The sequence below is a fragment of the Cyprinus carpio genome, chromosome B1, assembly GCF_018340385.1.
Source record: "Cyprinus carpio isolate SPL01 chromosome B1, ASM1834038v1, whole genome shotgun sequence".
NCBI classification, from domain to species: Eukaryota; Metazoa; Chordata; class Actinopteri; order Cypriniformes; family Cyprinidae; genus Cyprinus; species Cyprinus carpio.
The window spans coordinates 24,051,328-24,068,706 of NC_056597.1; the positions used below are offsets into that span (position 1 = coordinate 24,051,328).

General features: G+C 36.6%; 1 protein-coding gene across 1 annotated transcript; it reads left to right on the forward strand.

The window, feature by feature from the left end:
• The first annotated feature begins 1,188 nt into the window (after nucleotides 1–1,188).
• Nucleotides 1,189–17,194, forward strand: LOC109081001 (transmembrane protein 255B-like). The gene is made up of 9 exons (XM_042717037.1): nucleotides 1,189–1,394; nucleotides 2,695–2,837; nucleotides 3,330–3,392; nucleotides 10,973–11,062; nucleotides 11,159–11,236; nucleotides 12,408–12,493; nucleotides 12,595–12,754; nucleotides 13,646–13,795; nucleotides 16,567–17,194. The coding sequence occupies exons 1-9, from the start codon at nucleotides 1,349–1,351 to the stop codon at nucleotides 16,789–16,791; spliced, it is 1,041 nt and encodes a 346-aa protein (XP_042572971.1). The 5' UTR covers nucleotides 1,189–1,348; the 3' UTR covers nucleotides 16,792–17,194.
• The last annotated feature ends 185 nt before the right edge of the window (nucleotides 17,195–17,379 follow it).

The window sequence follows — 17,379 nt, forward strand, 5'->3', positions numbered from 1 at the left end:
ATCTGTTATACAAACAGTAAAGCGGCTGAGATTTGCTAGATTCCCAGTTAAGAGGGAATGTTGGCAGAACTTTGGTTAATGTTCTCTCAAGGTTCTCTCAAAGTTATGAACAAACAATAGAATATATATTAATATATAATATAATATATTATCTTTGGTAATGTCTTCAATTCATTATCATAAAAACGTTTGAAACATTTTAGATTTTTTTTTGTAATGTTACTAGTTTTAGAATTTTCAGAAGAACATTGAAATGTAACACTCCCATTATATTTGCAAAATGATACAATCAAACTTTTTTTTTTTTTTTTTTTTTTTTTTTTTTTTTGTTTTCAGGCAAGTCTTTGTCAATCCACCATTCAGAAATTATCTTGAATTTTAACAGTTCAGCTTTTATTTCTAAATGAGTTTAAAAAATTAAATTTTTAAATTAAATTTTAATTTAAATGAGTTTCTTGCCAGTGAAGTGGACTCTACTGTAGTTTTGTAGTACTCAGACTGGTTTATGAAGGTCTAGTCTTGGTTTCAGAGAGGACTTGGGATTTGCCCCTTCACTCATCTACAATATTTTAGAGCTTAGCATGACTAGAAAGATGTATATTCATTATAAAAATAACCAAATACTAAGAAATATGTTGAATCTGTAGTCGATGCATCTTATTTCAGTGCTTGTTTTGTCTCGTTTTAAATCATTAAGTAGTGCTGTCAGACGATTAATCGCGATTAGTTGCATCCAAAATAAAAGTTATGCAATGTGTGTACTGTGTATATTTATGTATTTTGAAAATATTTACATGTATATATCTATTTATATAAATATATTCAATTTATAAACAATTTTCTTAAATATGTACAGGGGTGTGTGTTTATATATGCATAATAAATATACACAGTACACACGCATTTATTGTGTAAACAAGCTTTTTTTTTTTTGGATGTGATGAATCTTTTGACAGCACTAATTTTAAATTATCTTGAGGCTTCTCTTCATGAGAGATTGTCTCAAAAAATTTCACCAAATTAATAAAAAAAATCCCCAAAAATCCAAGATATTGTTGCAAAAAAGTAATTGTATGAAATCTGTTTTTATATTATAGTCTAAAATACGATAATTAAGCAATATGTCGTGCTGGTCTCGACACGGATCAGGTGGTCTTGACTACAGCTCTACTCTACTCTACTCTACTCTGTGTTTGTAGAGTGTTGTCACGCGTCAGTCCCGCGCGCATCGCGTTACCTGTCTCTCCGCTGCGTCACTGACTCAGGATTATTATAAACACGGCGGAAAAGTCTCTTAATAGACTTTATTTTGTGAATTAAATTCTGTGTGCAGCATCAGACAGACGCGATGCAGAACGCGCCGCAGACGAACGCGCAGAACGCGGACCCCGCAGGTGAGTTCCGCATAAAGTGATCATAATAATAACATCAGCTCATCTCTAATAACGGCATGTCATTATGACTGTAACTGACTTTATTCTCACATGACGAGCATCTGTGAGGAGAGCAAGTTCACGCATTAATTTCTTTATGAAAACTACAATCTTTGAGGAAAGTGTTCTGTATTTGTGTTTGTTAAATTTGAGTAAGTTGCGGTTCATTTAAATGGTAAATAAAACATTTTTATTTATTTATAGATTGCATTAAAATGGCCAGAAAGTGCAAATATTCTGGAGGGTCTCGACTGTGTTTAAAGCCTGCATGAATGATGATAAAACCAACAACAAGGAATAGTATCTTGTGTTTTGTGTAAATATAAGGTCACACCTGCAGTGTTTCTGTCCTCATCGTTTGATATTTCGGCATGTTACTTTAATACCTCGCTGCTTCTGACGTGTTTACTGTAAATGTTGTTTTGCAGTATTAAAGACTTGAGTCAATTTTATTTGTATAGCAATTTTTGAAAGCAGCTTTACAGGAAATCATGATATGAATGTTTATAATATCGTAATATTTTTATGCCTTATATTCACATTTATCTGATTAGATAATATAACGGTAATATAATTTATATTTTGCAATGATAAAACAATAAAGCTGTTAGCAGAACGTGATTTTGAGTGGATAATTATTAATGTTCTCAATTTTAGCACACAAAAAAATTATAAATTGGTCGCTGGAGTGCTTTCCTTGAAACGTTTGTCTAACGTTTTTAAAAGTGACCACTAATTTCAGATTTCAAAAGTTGCGTTCCTATGATGTTAAATAAAATAAAAAAAAAATTCAAATGGAATGTTCTCTACACATTTGCATAACCAAAATAAATAAAAAACATTCTCAGAGTGTTCTGTCAAGGTTCTCTCAAAGTTATGAACTTGTCCTGTAACGTTAATAGAATGTTTGTTCAAAGTTATAAGGTCTTTAATAATTAGGTTCTCAAAACGTTAGAACACAAACATTACTTATACATTACTGAAATGTTTTTTCCTGAAATGTTTCAGATGTTCATCTAACAGTTTAAATGTTGCCACTTGTTTCAGAACGTTCAGAGAACATTCAAATGTAACGTTCCCATAATGTTTGCAAAATGATACAATGGAACGTTCCCATAAAACCATTTTAAATATTGTTTTAAAACATTTAACTGTTTAATGTTCAGAGAACACTCTGATCTGTGATGTGTGTCATGTTTTAGAGCAGGAAGATGATATAGTTACTAGTGCACATCTGTATGAGTGTGTGTTGTGTGTCCAGATGTGTTTGTGAAGCGGAGAAGGACAGCGCTCTGGTGTTCCGTGTCTCTGTTCGGACTCTCTGTTGTGGTTCTGGTGGTCGGGCTGCTGTGTGCCACGCAGACGGATAACGTGGCCGTGTCTGGATACTATCCCGGGATTATAGTGAGTGACTCCACACCATCACTTTAATCAACTCTTTGTTCTGTCCTTTCACTGGAGCAATAAAACAGCTCTCTGTCATTATTTTGCTGATGAAGATGGAGTCAAGAACAGTGCTGGGGAAAGTTACTTTTAAAAGTAATGCATTACAATACTGCCTTTCTCCCTAAAAAAGTATTTTTTTGGGTTGCTTTTTGTTTAACTTTTAGATACACACTCTTATTGTGTTACTTTTCAAATCTTTCAAGTAACATCTTGCTCATGATTTCTAAACAGGAACATTAGAGCTTGTAATCAATAAATGTGGAATAAATAACTGATGTTACTTAAAAAAGTAACAGATATTCTCTTGTAAATTAAAAAGTAATGTGTTACTTTACTAGTTAGCACTTGAAAAAGTAATCTGATTATATAACTTAAATTACTTGTAATGCATTACCCCAACACTGGTCAAGATATTCAGTTAAATCAAGTTTGTTCTCTTCTGGATGGCAGCTGAGTTTTGGAGCATTCTTGGGAATCGTTGGTCTGAACCTGGTGGAGAATCGCAGGCCGATGGTGAGTACAACCAGCCCAAACTCATCTCGAAATGGCTTTATGGTGTATTTTAGATGAACTATCGGCTCTCTGAGCGACGTAATGGCTCATCAATACAATTACAGCCGTTGTATTTCAGTGAGGTTTATTTCTGTCCCTGTGAAATATATTTCAGATAATATTACTCGTTTTAGTAGGGAACACAAGGCACATCCGCCGTCAGATCGATGAGTGTGATTGGATATGTGGTCAGTAATGCTGAAAGTGATTGGCTGATGGATCAGGTGGAGCTTTAGCTGAAGTAGATTAGCATTGATGATCGCTGGGCTCAAGGAGCTGCAGCCCATCTTCAGTCTGACTCACCTCACAGCCTTATAGTTGTTTGCTGTTTACCCTGTAAAACTCACTGACGTGATGCAAAGGCGTTGCTATGTAACCATAATGGTGTGCCATGTGGTTGCTAAGGTGTTGCTATGGGTGCAGTGTGGTTGTTAAGGTGTTGCTAGGTTGCACTTATGTATTCAGTATCATTGCTAGAGTATTGCTATGAACTGTAGGGTGTTCAGTGTGGTTGCTAGGGAGTTGCTACGTGACTAATTTAAACTATTGTCAGTATTGTTTAGTGTGGTTACTAGAGTGTTGCTATGAACTGATGTGTTTAGTGTGGTTGCTAGGGTGTTGCCATGGACTGAAAATGTTTAGTGTGTTTGCTACAGTGTTGCTATGTGACCGTAATAGTGTTTCATGTGGTTGCTAAGGTGTTGCTATGGGTGCAGTGTGGTTGTTAAGGTGTTGCTAGGTTACACTTATGTCATCAGCATCATTGCTAGAGTATTGCTATGAACTGTAGGGTGTTCAGTGTGGTTGCTAGGGAGTTGCTACGTGACTAATGCCTTCAGTGTTGTTGTTAGAGTACTACTATGGACTGTGATGCTTAGTGTGGTTGCTACGGTGTTGCAATGTGACTAATTTAAACTATTGTCAGTATTGTTTAGTGTGGTAACTTGAGTGTTGCTATGAACTGATGTGTTTAGTGTGGTTGCTAGGGTGTTGCCATGGACTGAAATGTTTAGTGTGTTTGCTACAGTGTTGCTATGTGACCGTAATAGTGTTCCATGTGGTTGCTATGGTGTTGCTATGTGACTGCAATTGTCAGTATTGTTCAGTGTGGTTTCTAGGGTTTTGCTGAGTGACAGTAATGTCTTCAGTATCATTGCTAGAGTACTGCTATGGACTGTATTTTGTTCAGTTTGTCCAGATGTGTTTGTGAAGCGGAGAAGGACAGCGCTCTGGTGTTCCGTGTCTCTGTTCGGACTCTCTGTTGTGGTTCTGGTGGTCGGGCTGCTGTGTGCCACGCAGACGGATAACGTGGCCGTGTCTGGATACTATCCCGGGATCATAGTGAGTGACTCCACACCATCACTTTAATCAACTCTTTGTTCTGTCCTTTCACTGGAGCAATAAAACAGCTCTCTGTCATTATTTTGCTGATGAAGATGGAGTCAAGAACAGTGTTGGGGAAAGTTGCTTTTAAAAGTAATCCATTACAATATTGTGTTACTCCCTAAAAAAGGAACTAATTACATTACTTCATTACGGTTTATGGAAATTAATGCGTTATGTTACTTTTACGTTACTTTTCAAATCTGGGCAGGGCTGTGGTCAATGTGGTTGCTAGGGTGTTACAATGCGACTCTAATTGACACTATTGTCACTATTTTTCGGTGTGGTTGCTAGGGTGACTGTGTTGTTTCTAGGGTGTTCAGTCTGGTTGCTAAGGTGACTGTGTTTGGTGTGGTTTCTAGGGTGTTTAGTGTGGTTGATAGGAGCTGCGTCCTCCAGAGGTGTCATTTGAAGGCGGTATACATCATTAAGGATGTCTTATTTAAGAAAAGTAACCGTAATAAAATCATTTCTTTTTTACTTTGCAATTTAACAGTTATTTTTCTTAAATGAGACTTCCACGATGATGTATGCAGCCTTCAAATACAACATCTGGAGGACACAGCCTACAAAATAAGATACAGCAAGTGTGTTTGGTGTTGTTGCTAGGGTGTTCATTGTGGTTGCTTGGGTGTTTGGTGTGGTTGCTAGGGTGTTTGGTGTTGTTGCTAGGGTGTTCATTGTGGTTGCTTGGGTGTTTGGTGTGGTTGCTAGGGTGTTTGGTGTGGTTGCTTGGGTGTTCGGTGTGGATGCTAGGGTGTTTGGTGTGGTTGCTAGGGTGTTAGGTGTGGTTGCTAGGGTGTTCGGTGTGGTTGCTAGGGTGTTTGGTGTGGTTGCTAGGGTGTTCCTCATGTTCTGATAGCTGCATCTTGTATTAATGATGCTGTGACCTGGTTTAGCAACTCTTCTGTCACAAATGGGGTCCAAAATTAATGTTTTGACACACCTGTTAATGACGAGTGAATTCAGTATTGTTACCAGCCATCAAACTGTTTATTTTCTCAATATGTAATTGTGTTGCTTTGATATTGGGATATTGAGAGCAGCCAACCAGCAAAATGTATAAAATGTTTGTAACTGTCAGTTGTTACTTTTAGACCCTGGTAATAAACCACACACAACGGCGTTACCATGACGAAGGGAAGTTGTGGGTCTGTAACCATGGTGACGTGTTGTTGGTCTGGGTGTGATTTAGGCTTCTGTTGTGTCCTGTGCTCTGATCCCAGTACATCCTTTAAAATTTAATGAATGACACACACACACACACACACACACACACACACACACACACACACACACACACTCATTCACACAATCAGCATGAACACACCCCATCACACAGGACAGTTCTATACAGACAGACACAGTGCCAGTAAACTGAATCCAGGCGCTCAGGTGAACACATTAATGTGCAACAGCCCGTATCACACTGCAGCTTCAGCTTATATTTCCTGAGCGTCACTGCAGACTCAGTCCGTGACCTCTGACCCCTCCGAGATTGCAGGAAGTGACCAGAACATTGTTGCCAGAGAGTTGTGAGGTCAAACGCTGCAGAATTATGACTGTAATGGAATGAGACGTCAGGGTGATGATGATTCAGGTGTTCACCTTCAGCCTCCAGAGAACAAGATCTTCTCAGACTCATCCATTATGTAACGCTTTGTTAAAGCTGACATGAAACCACAGGATAAAGTGAAATACTCTTTTCATTCAGAAGTTTGGCTCTGTTTACGGTTCTTGAATGTTTGAGTCTTATTATTAGATTGATGCCTTTTGCTTTTATTTTATGGATCATTTGACATCAGATCAACATGTTGTTTTTAACATGCTTTAAAAAATACATAAATGGAATATAATTGAACTAAATGTGATGAGGTTGTTTGAGTCATTTCTGCAGTTTAGTTTCAGTAAATGCTCTTGATAGACTGAAGAAGAGATTAATTTCTTGTTATTGATTAGTATGGCGTTAGGAGTAATTGAGTTATTCAGGCAGCAGGATGTGTTTCCGTAAAAGAAAGGATTTAATAAATCAGGATCTTTATGATTCAGTGCAGATGACTCGGTGTTTGAATCAGTGAGATCTGTTGTATTTCTCTTCTCAAACACTCTTCTGTCTGTGTCGTAATTCCCTGAGACCCACTCGCTCCCTCAAACACATGAGCAGTGAGCACCACAACATCTGCCCTTGAGCGTTTATGAGTGCTTGTATAACCCACGCTGGATTCATCACAGCACAGACCAGATCACGGCTTCACTGAGCTGGAGCCCAACACGTGTGCGTGTCTGTTGAGCTGGTAATTAACTCAGCTGGTTTGTGGATGTAGTTAGTTAGTAGAGCTGGGATAAGCTGGAGTGCTGACGGGTAACCAGAGAGCCGGTGTTGAGTTCCTGATCGCTGACATGGAGCTTCACACATGCATCTTTAAAGCGTCAGTGTTCAGGGTTTGAAGACTTCCTGTAACCGCTGCTCTCCAAGAAACCAGCTGAAGTCAAATCTCATTATTATTTGCCAGAAACTAATAAACAACTGCACCTGAGACAAACAAAACATGTTAGTGGTGAAACAAATCATTTGAATGAAGCATTATGGGTATTAAGTGTAAATATTACTGTAAAATTATTGACACAGCACTGAAAAATGTAAAGTCATAATTCTCAGAAATGCAAGATAAAAAGTCAAAATTATGCTTTTTTCCCTTTTTTTGTGGTGGAAACAAAACAGTGTTAAGATATGAATATAGAGATATGAATTCAGAGGAAAAAAGTTAGAATAGTGAGATGTAAATTCAGTATTCAGAAAACAAATCTCACAATTCTGAACCTTTTTTTTCTTTTTTTTTGTCTTTTGAGTTCATATCTTGCAGGAAAAAAATGAAAGTGAAACAAAAACTTGCAATTAATTTTTTAATGTTTTTATATGCGGTGGCAGAAGGGCTTGGGTTTAATGGGACTGAAGTGTGTGGTTTGGACGGAGCTCAGCGCTGGTTTGAGCTTTAATGAGCGTGAAGGACTTGTTTTAGTGGTTTGTTCTGGAGGTCTCGTGATGTTTGGCTCGGATCATTTATCACCAGTGAATAAACTCAAGTTTTAGTTTGCACAATTAAGCAGGAAAATGACACGATGGTAAAGCTGCAGGTCCGTTTAGAAGCTCATTAACATGTGATTGATGATGTTCCAGCTGTGATGTGCCAGTGAACATGAGAGGATGTGTGTGTTTTACTAGCGCTCTGGGCTCATCAGGACACTCAATCTGCACCGTTAGTACTGACACTGAACCTAAACACAGTTAGTTAGTTAAATATGATAGATATGTGGTTAGTAGTTAAAGCCGTTATTAAACATTCAACCTCCAGAACATTCTGATTGTGACCAGTTCAACACAAATCATCTCGAAGGAGAGAATTATATTAAATAATGTTTATTTCATTCAAACATCCTGAAAATGCACTCCGTTTTCAGTTTAGCTGCTTTTTAAAACAACATGAAATACTATATATTCTAACATACTACTTATTCCCATTATTTACTGTATTATACAGTATATGAAAGCATGCAGACTAAAAATAGTTAATTAAAGCATTCCATATTTGTTGACTACTATCATGTCAAGATTTTCATATTTATATAAATTATAAATTGAAGCTCTGTCAGTAAACCTTTGAAATGAAATTAAAATATAGTGTGATGTTGAAGCAGTGTTTGCTGAAATTGGCAGTGTTTTTTTAGTATTATTTATATATGGTTATAGGTTTTGGTAATATTTTGAATTCAATTTTATTTTTGTATCTTCCGTTTAATTTTAGTTAAATTTTTAGTTTGTGTTTGGTCATGTTTTAGGATTGATATTAAATTATTATTATTTTTTACATTTTGATATTTGTGTTTTTATTATTATTATTATTATTCACAGAGCTTCAACTTATTTCAGTCAACAGTCATCATTTCCAATTTTTGTTTCACTTTTGCATGTATTAGTTATACATGTTTTTTCATTTAACAAAATTAGTTTTGTAATGGTTTAGTCCGTGATCATGATATGATGTATCTGTAGTAACAGTGGCTCTGGCAGATGTGAATGTGAGTTTGATCATCAGCTGCTCATCACACAATCAGAGCCTGTGATTAAACAAACCCAGCACACGACGAAGCTCCTGAAGAGACTGTGTATGAGAGGGTGACCTTTCCTTGTTACTGCTGCTGTAAATCACCCATAAAGCCCCGTGCCAGCAGACCGGAGCCGCACAGCGCTCTATATTTACTTTATTACTGCAGTCACACCTCATGCAGACGCTGGAGACCAGGAGTGTGTGTGTGTGTGTGTGTGTGTGTGTGTGTGTGTGAGAGAGAGTGTGTGTCTGTGTGTGTGTGTGTGTGTCTGAGTGTGTGTGTCTGTGTGTGAGAGAGAGAGAGAGAAAGAGAGTGTGTGTGTGTGTGTGTGTGTGTGTGTGTGTGTGTGTGTGTGTGTGTGTGTGTCTGTCTGAGTGTGTGTGTGTGCGCGAGTGTGTGTGTGTGTGTGTGTGTGTGTGTGTGCGAGTGTGTCGTGTGTGTGTGTGTGTGTGTGTGTGAGAGAGAGTGCGAGTGTGTGTGTGAGAGAGTGGTGTGTGAGAGAGAGTGACTGTGTGTGTGTTTGTGTGTGCGAGTGTGTGTGTGTGTGTGTGTGTGTGTGTGAGAGAGAGTGCGAGTGTGTGTGTGAGAGAGTGGTGTGTGAGAGAGAGTGACTGTGTCTGAGTGTGTGTGTGTGTGTGTGTGTGTGTGAGAGAGTGCGAGTGTGTGAGAGAGTGGTGTGTGAGAGAGTGTGACAGTGTGTGTGTTTGTGTGTGTGTGTGTGTGTGTGTGTGTGTGTGTGCGTGCGTGTGTGCGTGCGTGCGTGTGTGCGCGAGTGTGTGTGTGCGAGTGTGTGAGAGAGTGGTGTTTGTGTGTGTGTATGTGAGAGAGTGTGACAGTGTGTCTGAGTGTGTGTGTGTGTGTGTGTGTGTGTCTGAGTGTGTGTGTGTGTTTGAGTGTGTGTGTGTCTGAGTGTGTGTGTGTGTGTGTTTGAGTGTGTGTGTGTGTGGTGTGTGTGTGTGTGTGTGTGTCTGAGTGTGTGTGTGTGTGTGTGTGTGTGTGTGTGTGTCTGAGTGTGTGTGTGTGTTTGAGTGTGTGTGTGTGTGTGTGTGTGTGTGTGTCTGAGTGTGTGTGTGTGTTTGAGTGTGTGTGTGTTTGAGTGTGTGTGTGTCTGAGTGTGTGTGTGTGTGTGTGTGTGTGTGTGTGTGTGTGTGTGTGTGTGTGTGTGTGTGTGTGTGTGTGTTTGAGTGTGTGTGTGTGTGTGTGTGTAGGTTTGTAGCTACCTAAGTATATTTTGGAGACAAATTTGTGCTCAGAAGTGAGTTAAGTCTGACCAAACCCTCACAACAATTCCTTTCAGGGATGTCCTCAATACAAAATAATTTTAAAAAAGTCTAAAAATAAAGTTCATTTGTCTTTAATTTTCTTCTTAAAATGCTACGGAGAAAATTTCCAGTTCATCATAAAAATCTTCATCAAAATCAAATCTTGAAATAATCATTTGCATCGACTGTATGCTGTTTTTAAACATGAACATGGTTTTATTTGTTCTGTTTCATTTCTGATTATTTTAATCCTGTAAAGTCTGACGTATGAAATATCACATTTAGAAAAAAATGAATGTTTTAATGAAACAGTTTTTTGACACTTTAGACAAAATATTTTAAAAATCCAAAAAATGTTGCATGTGTTTTGAGTATCATATTTGATCCATCAGGCTCATATTATATAATAAAAAATATGATATAATAAAAAATATGAAGGTAAAAAAAGAAGCATTTTATTCAGAGATTTAATACTCTATATTTCTATGATGAAATTCTGCTGCTTGTAATGAGATCTTTATAACAGTCCAGCAGAGGCTGACATAAAGTGATCTAAATATCAGTCCCTCTATATCTCCGTTATGTGTCTTAGTAAGATGAGACTGAAATGATCCGAACATATAATGCAGTGATTGAGAGATGAAGAAATAATCGTGTTTGCACAATATTATACCTGATCTAATAATTTTAGTTTGATTTTGGGGTTGAGATACGATTCATCTGGTGATATAATGATGTTGTTTTCTCGTCTCCTCATGTGTGTGTGTGTGTGTGTGTGTGTGTGGTCAGCTGGTGGCCTCCATCATCTTCATCAGTCTGGGTGTTGTGTCGTGTTTCCTCTGCTCCATCATCGACGGCATCATCGCAGCAGAGTTCATCGTGAGTATCTGCTCAGCTGCTGCTCATCTAACATCAGTGCTGAGATGAGTACTGTACTGTCTCTCTGTGTGTGTGTGTGTGTGTGTGTGTGTGTAGGACAGGAGGCCGCTGATGGAGGGCCGCTGTGAGTTTTACTCCAGCTCTTCTTACAGCTATGACAACTACTACATCGAGGTGAGCTCATCTCAGATCCACACACTCACTGGTGATGATGGGTTTGGTGATCAGTCACTGAATGATCTGCTTCCCTCTGCTGGTCAGATATGAACATAACTTCAGTCTGATCATCAGTTAGACAGACACTTTTATTCACACGCTTTAAAAATCAAGGTTCTTTGTTGGCTTGCTGTGCTGCTGGTTGAAAATGACCAGCCTTTTAAAAATTGCTTGTAAATCTCTCCAATCACCAAATCTTGGATTCAATATTTTTTATCAACCTGTTTTCTGTCAGTTAGCGCAGGTTTTTTTTGTTTTGTTTTGTTTTGTTTTGTTTGTTTTTTGGAGCTGATTGATCAAAGGACTTGTTGATTTGCGCTCATGCATCTCAGTTTTTGAGAGAAAAAAACACTATTGGCAGTATAATTTTATTTATTTTTTATTTATTTTATTTTTTTTTTTAGTAAAAAAGCATTATTTGTGGATAATTTTGTCAATAATCATTTTTGTGTAAAAAATGCATAAAATTTTGGCAATATTCAGTTTTTGGGTAAAAAATATTTACAGGTAATTTTGGCAATATTCAGTTTATGAGTAAAAAAAATAAATATTTGTGGATAATTTTGCCAATATTCAGAATCTCAAAATCATTATCGTGTGAAAAACAATATTTGCCCTCAATTTTGGCAATATTTACATTTACATTTAGTCATTTAGCAGACGCTGCTTTGGATGGAACTGTGGATCACTTTGACAATAATTCTTAGTTTTTGGGTTAAAATTATTATTATTATTAATAATAATTAAGTAATTATTCGTGGATAATTTTGGAAAAAAACTGAGGTGGATAAGCTTAGATCAACGAGGCCTCCGTCAAAATATCACAGTTTTGGTAAGCTGTGGGCAAAGTCAGTAGGTTTTAGTTCAATGCAATAACATTAACTAGCCTTTTCCTGAAAAAGAAAATCCTCTCTGCGTCGAAATGACTGAGAAACTACACGAGGGTTAAGAAGAGTTCACTGAAAGGTTCTTTGAGGAACCAAGAATGGTTCTTTATTTTTAAGAGTTAAAGCAGATCACACATGAGGAACATAATGACCATAATGTTTGTCATGAAAGCCACAATATAGTTCATAATGTCAAGTTTAAAGTATAAACTCGATTAATTCACGAGCTTTACTGTGTCCAGGTTCAGTGTCATTCCTACGGTAATCAGTGTAAACTCAAGGTGAAGAGCAACACCTGCTACTGCTGTGACTTGTTCCACTGTGACAGGTGAAGCACACATCAATCACTGAGCACTTCCAGCACAGCTGTGTGTTACTGAGCGCTGTACTGTGTGTGTGTGTGTGTGTGTGTGTGTGTGTGTGTGTTAGCGTGGACTATCGGGTGCAGTACTATGAGTTCACGGGTGTGAGCAGCTGCTGGGACGTGGTCAAACTCTACCGTCTGCTGTGGGCCTGTGTGATGCTGAACGTGCTCGGCGTGTTCCTGGGCATCATCACCGCTGCCATACTGGGAGCCTTCAAAGACCTGGTGAGTCTGGATTCATCAGACACGAGTCAAACTAGTGTTTGTTTTATATGTTCCAGCTGCGTTCAGTTTTGATTATAGAGATGCACAGTCTATCAGTTCAATTACCAATATCTCATTTTTAATAGACAGCATAATGATGGCTTGGTTTAATGATGGTTTTGATGACTTATTTTTTCTAAAAATAAATAAATAAAATATAATAATAATAATGAATCTAATTTGGTGTTCCTGGTCAAAAGTGATCATACTTTAAAAACTGGTTATAAATTTCTCATTATGTAACATTATCACCAAATCATGGATTCAATCTTTTTGCCAACCTGTTTTCTTTCAGCACAGGTTTTGTATTTCTTTTTGCAGCTTATTAATCATATCTCTCTTAATATTGGCCAAATTATTTGCCAATAATGCTTTTTTTCACTCAAAAACTTTGGTGCATAAGCTAAGAAAAATTTTTTTCGAGTAAACATTTGAAATAAATAATAAGTTTAATAAAATTTATTATAAAAAAAAATAGTGGATAATTTTGGCAATATTCAGTTGGCAATATTTGGCAATATTCAGAGTAAAAAATATTTTCAAGTAATTTTGGCAATTTTCAGTTTTTGGGCAAAAAAAAAAACGTGGATAATTTTGGCAATATTCTGTATCTAAATGTAAAAACTGCATTATTTTTGCATTGTTTTGATTGCTTATTTCACTAATTAAATATAAAAATAAAAAAAAATTAGAAGCAGACAAAGCTATTTAGATGTATAGTTTAAATTATCAGCTTTAACATAATAATTCTTATTATCCATATCATAGCTTCCACATTCATGTGTCTTAATGAGTCTGTAGTTGATGTGTGTGTGTGTGTGTGTGTGTGTGTGTGTGTGTGTGCGCGCTCAGGCTCCTGCGGCTCGCAGTCACATGACACCCAGTCCGGCTCCGCCCCCTCACATCCTGTACAACCCCACCCAGCACCTGATCACCTACACCGGCTTCTGCCCCTCCGGACAAACTCTACCCGCCTACCCAAACTACCCGCTGCCCATGCAGGTGAGGACCACTAACCAACTAACCAACTAACCTCTGTCAGCAGGACAGTACTCATCACAATCTGGTGATCAGCACACCAACAGCACTAAATATTACTATAGAAAATGTTTAAATGTCTGTCAGTTTTGTGTATAATAAGATTTAAATGTTGAATGGTTTTGTTCTATTAAGAGATTTAAATATCGGTTAGTGTTGTTCTATTGAGGGTCAGTTTTGTTCTAATTACAGAATTAAATATCGGTCTGTTTTGTTCTATTAAGAGATTTAAACCTCAAGTCAGTTTTGTTCTATTAAAAGGTTTAGATATCGGTTGGTTTTGTTCTAGTAACATTTAAGTATCGGTTAGTTTTGTTCTTTTAAAGATGTAAATATCAGTAAGTTTTGTTCTGTTAAGTGATTTAAATGTGTCGATTTTGTTCTATTAAAAGGTTTAAATATCAGTCAATCGGGTTCTATTAAAAGATTTAAATATCGGTAGGATTTGTTCTAGAAACAGATTTAAATATCAGCTATATTTGTTCTGTTAAAAGATTAAAATATTTTTGTTTTAGAAACAGAGATTTAAATTTCAGTCAGTTTTGTTCAATTAAATGATTTAAATATCGGTCTCTTTTGTTCTATTAAGAAATTTAAATATCTGTCAGTTTTGTTCTAATTACAGAATTAAATATCGGTCTGTTTTGTTCTAGAAACAGATTTAAACATCAGGTCTATTTTGTTTTATAAGGTCTAAATATCGGTCTGTTTTGTTCTATTAAGAGATTTAAAACATCGGGTCTATTTGTGTATTATAAGGTCTAAATATCGGTCTGTTTTGTTCTATTAAGAGATTTAAACATCGGGTCTATTTGTTTTATAAGGTCTAAATATCGGTGTGTTTTGTTCTATTAAGAGATTTAAACATCGGGTCTATTTTGTTTTATAAGGTCTAAATATCGGTCTGTTTTGTTCTATTAAGAGATTTAAACATCGGGTCTATTTTGTTTTATAAGGTCTAAATATCGGTCCCTGTTTTGTTCTATTAAGAGATTTAAACATCGGGTCTATTTTGTTTTATAAGGTCTAAATATCGGTCTGTTTTGTTCTATTAAGAGATTTAAACATCGGGTTTATTTTGTTTTATAAGGTCTAAATATCGGTCTGTTTTGTTCTAGAAACAGATTTAAACATCGGGTTTTTTTGTTTTATAAGGTCTAAATATTGGTCTTTTTGTTCTAGAAACAGATTTAAACACGGGTCTATTTTGTTTTTATAAGGTCTAAATATCGGTCTGTTGGTTTCTATTAAGAGATTTAAACATCGGGTCTATTTTGTGTTTATAAGGTCTAAATATCGGTCTGTTTTTGTTCTATTAAGAGATTTAAACATCGGGTCTATTTTGTTTTATAAGGTCTAAATATCGGTCTGTTTTGTTCTATTAAGAGATTTAAACATCGGGTCTATTTTGTTTTATAAGGTCTAAATATCGGTCTGTTTTGTTCTATTAAGAGATTTAAACATCGGGTTTATTTTGTTTTATAAGGTCTAAATATCGGTCTGTTTTGTTCTAGAAACAGATTTAAACATCGGGTTTATTTTGTTTTATAAGGTCTAAATATTGGTCTGTTTTGTTCTAGAAACAGATTTAAACATCGGGTCTATTTTGTATTATAAGGTCTAAATATCGGTCTGTTTTGTTTTGTTATTAAGAGATTTAAACATCGGGTTTATTTTGTTTTATAAGGTCTAAATATTGGTCTGTTTTGTTCTAGAAACAGATTTAAACATCGGGTCTATTTTGTTTTATAAGGTCTAAATATCGGTCTGTTTTGTTCTATTAAGAGATTTAAACATCGGGTCTATTTTGTTTTATAAGGTCTAAATATCGGTCTGTTTTGTTCTATTAAGAGATTTAAACATCGGGTCTATTTTGTTTTATAAGGTCTAAATATCGGTCTGTTTTGTTCTATTTAAGAGATTTAAACAACATCGGGTTTATTTTGTATGATAAGGTCTCAAATATCGGTTCGTTTTGTCTAGAAACACGATTTAAACATCGGTTTATTTGTTTTTATAAGGTCTAAATATTGGCGTTTTGTTCTAGAAACAGATTTAAACATCGGGTCTCTTTTTGTTTATAAGGTCTAAATATCGGTCTGTTTTGTTCTATTAAGAGATTTAAACAGCGGGTGTTATTGTTTTATAGGTCTAAATATCGGTCTGTTTTGTTCTATTAAGAGATTTAAACATCGGGTCTATTTTGTTTTATAAGGTCTAAATATCCGTCTGTTTTGTTCTAGAAACAGATTTAAACATCGGGTTTATTTTGTTTTATAAGGTTTCCTAAATCGGTCTGTTTTGTTCTAGAAACAGATTTAAACATCGGGTCTATTTTGTATTATAAGGTCTAAATATCGGTCTGTTTTGTTTTAGAAACAGATTTAAACATCGGGTCTATTTTGTTTTATAAGGTCTAAATATCAGTTGGTTTTGTTCTTTTGAAAGCTTTAAATATCGGTTTGTTTTGGTTCTATTTAAACATTTAAATATCGGTCAGTTTTGTTCTATTAAGAGATTGAAATGTCGTTGATTTTGTAAGTATGGCTTGTTAGTAACATCTATGATTTCAGACAGAATTACCATATCATGATGTCTGTGGTTAAAAATGAATTTTGTAATGGTATAGATTTTGATCACATTGTCCACCTCTAAGTAGCTTAAACAAGCTGCTGCTAAAAAGTCTGCACATATGCTTTAATCTCATCATTTCTCATCATTTCCTCGTTCTCCAGCATCTGAACGGTTATCCAGCTGCGGCTGCAGGTCAGTCCGTCCCCGAGGTCTCGACCTCCCCGTCTGACGAGACTCAAGCAGCGTCTCAGAGCGGGACCAATCCAGTCGTACCGACTCAATCCACATCTCAGGACAGCAGCGGCTACATGCTGACTCCAAACGCTCCCTCACTCTACGCTCACTCGTTAGGGCCCTTCGAGAAGCCTCCGCCTTACGCCTGCTGAAAACACCTGACCTCTGACAGGCGTCTGACCCCTGTGACCTCCACCGCCGCCGCCGCTGCTGCTAATGACCTCAGAAAGAGTCTATGTAATCGTCACTTATTCTTGTAGCAAATGTGATCGGTGTTGTTCGTTGTCTTTTAGTTTCCAAAACCTCTGAACTTTGGCTTTTAATGTCCTCTTTCTTTTGGTGGGATCTTCATAGATTGATTCACTGAAGGCTGAAACACACAAAGAACTTCAGCTTCAGCACACAGATCACACAGTCTTCTGCGGTCAGATCATCTACTGTCGCAGTGAAGCGTGAGTCTGAGGAGAAACCTGCTGAGAACGTTCAAGTGTTGACATTATTCAGATTCCTGAATAACACGTGTGGTTTAATAACAAGACATAGTCACAAAATATTAAGACAAAAATCTTCCTAATCGCCACTTTCTTCTTTAATAACAAAACAGAATGTTTAAGTTAAGAATATGTTTGTTGCATCACTGTGAAAACCACCTTTTGGCACATTTTAAAGAGTGAAAGTTCTCTTTAGAATTCATATTCTTGATAAATGTTCTTAAAAATCATAGTGATAACCGTCAGCTT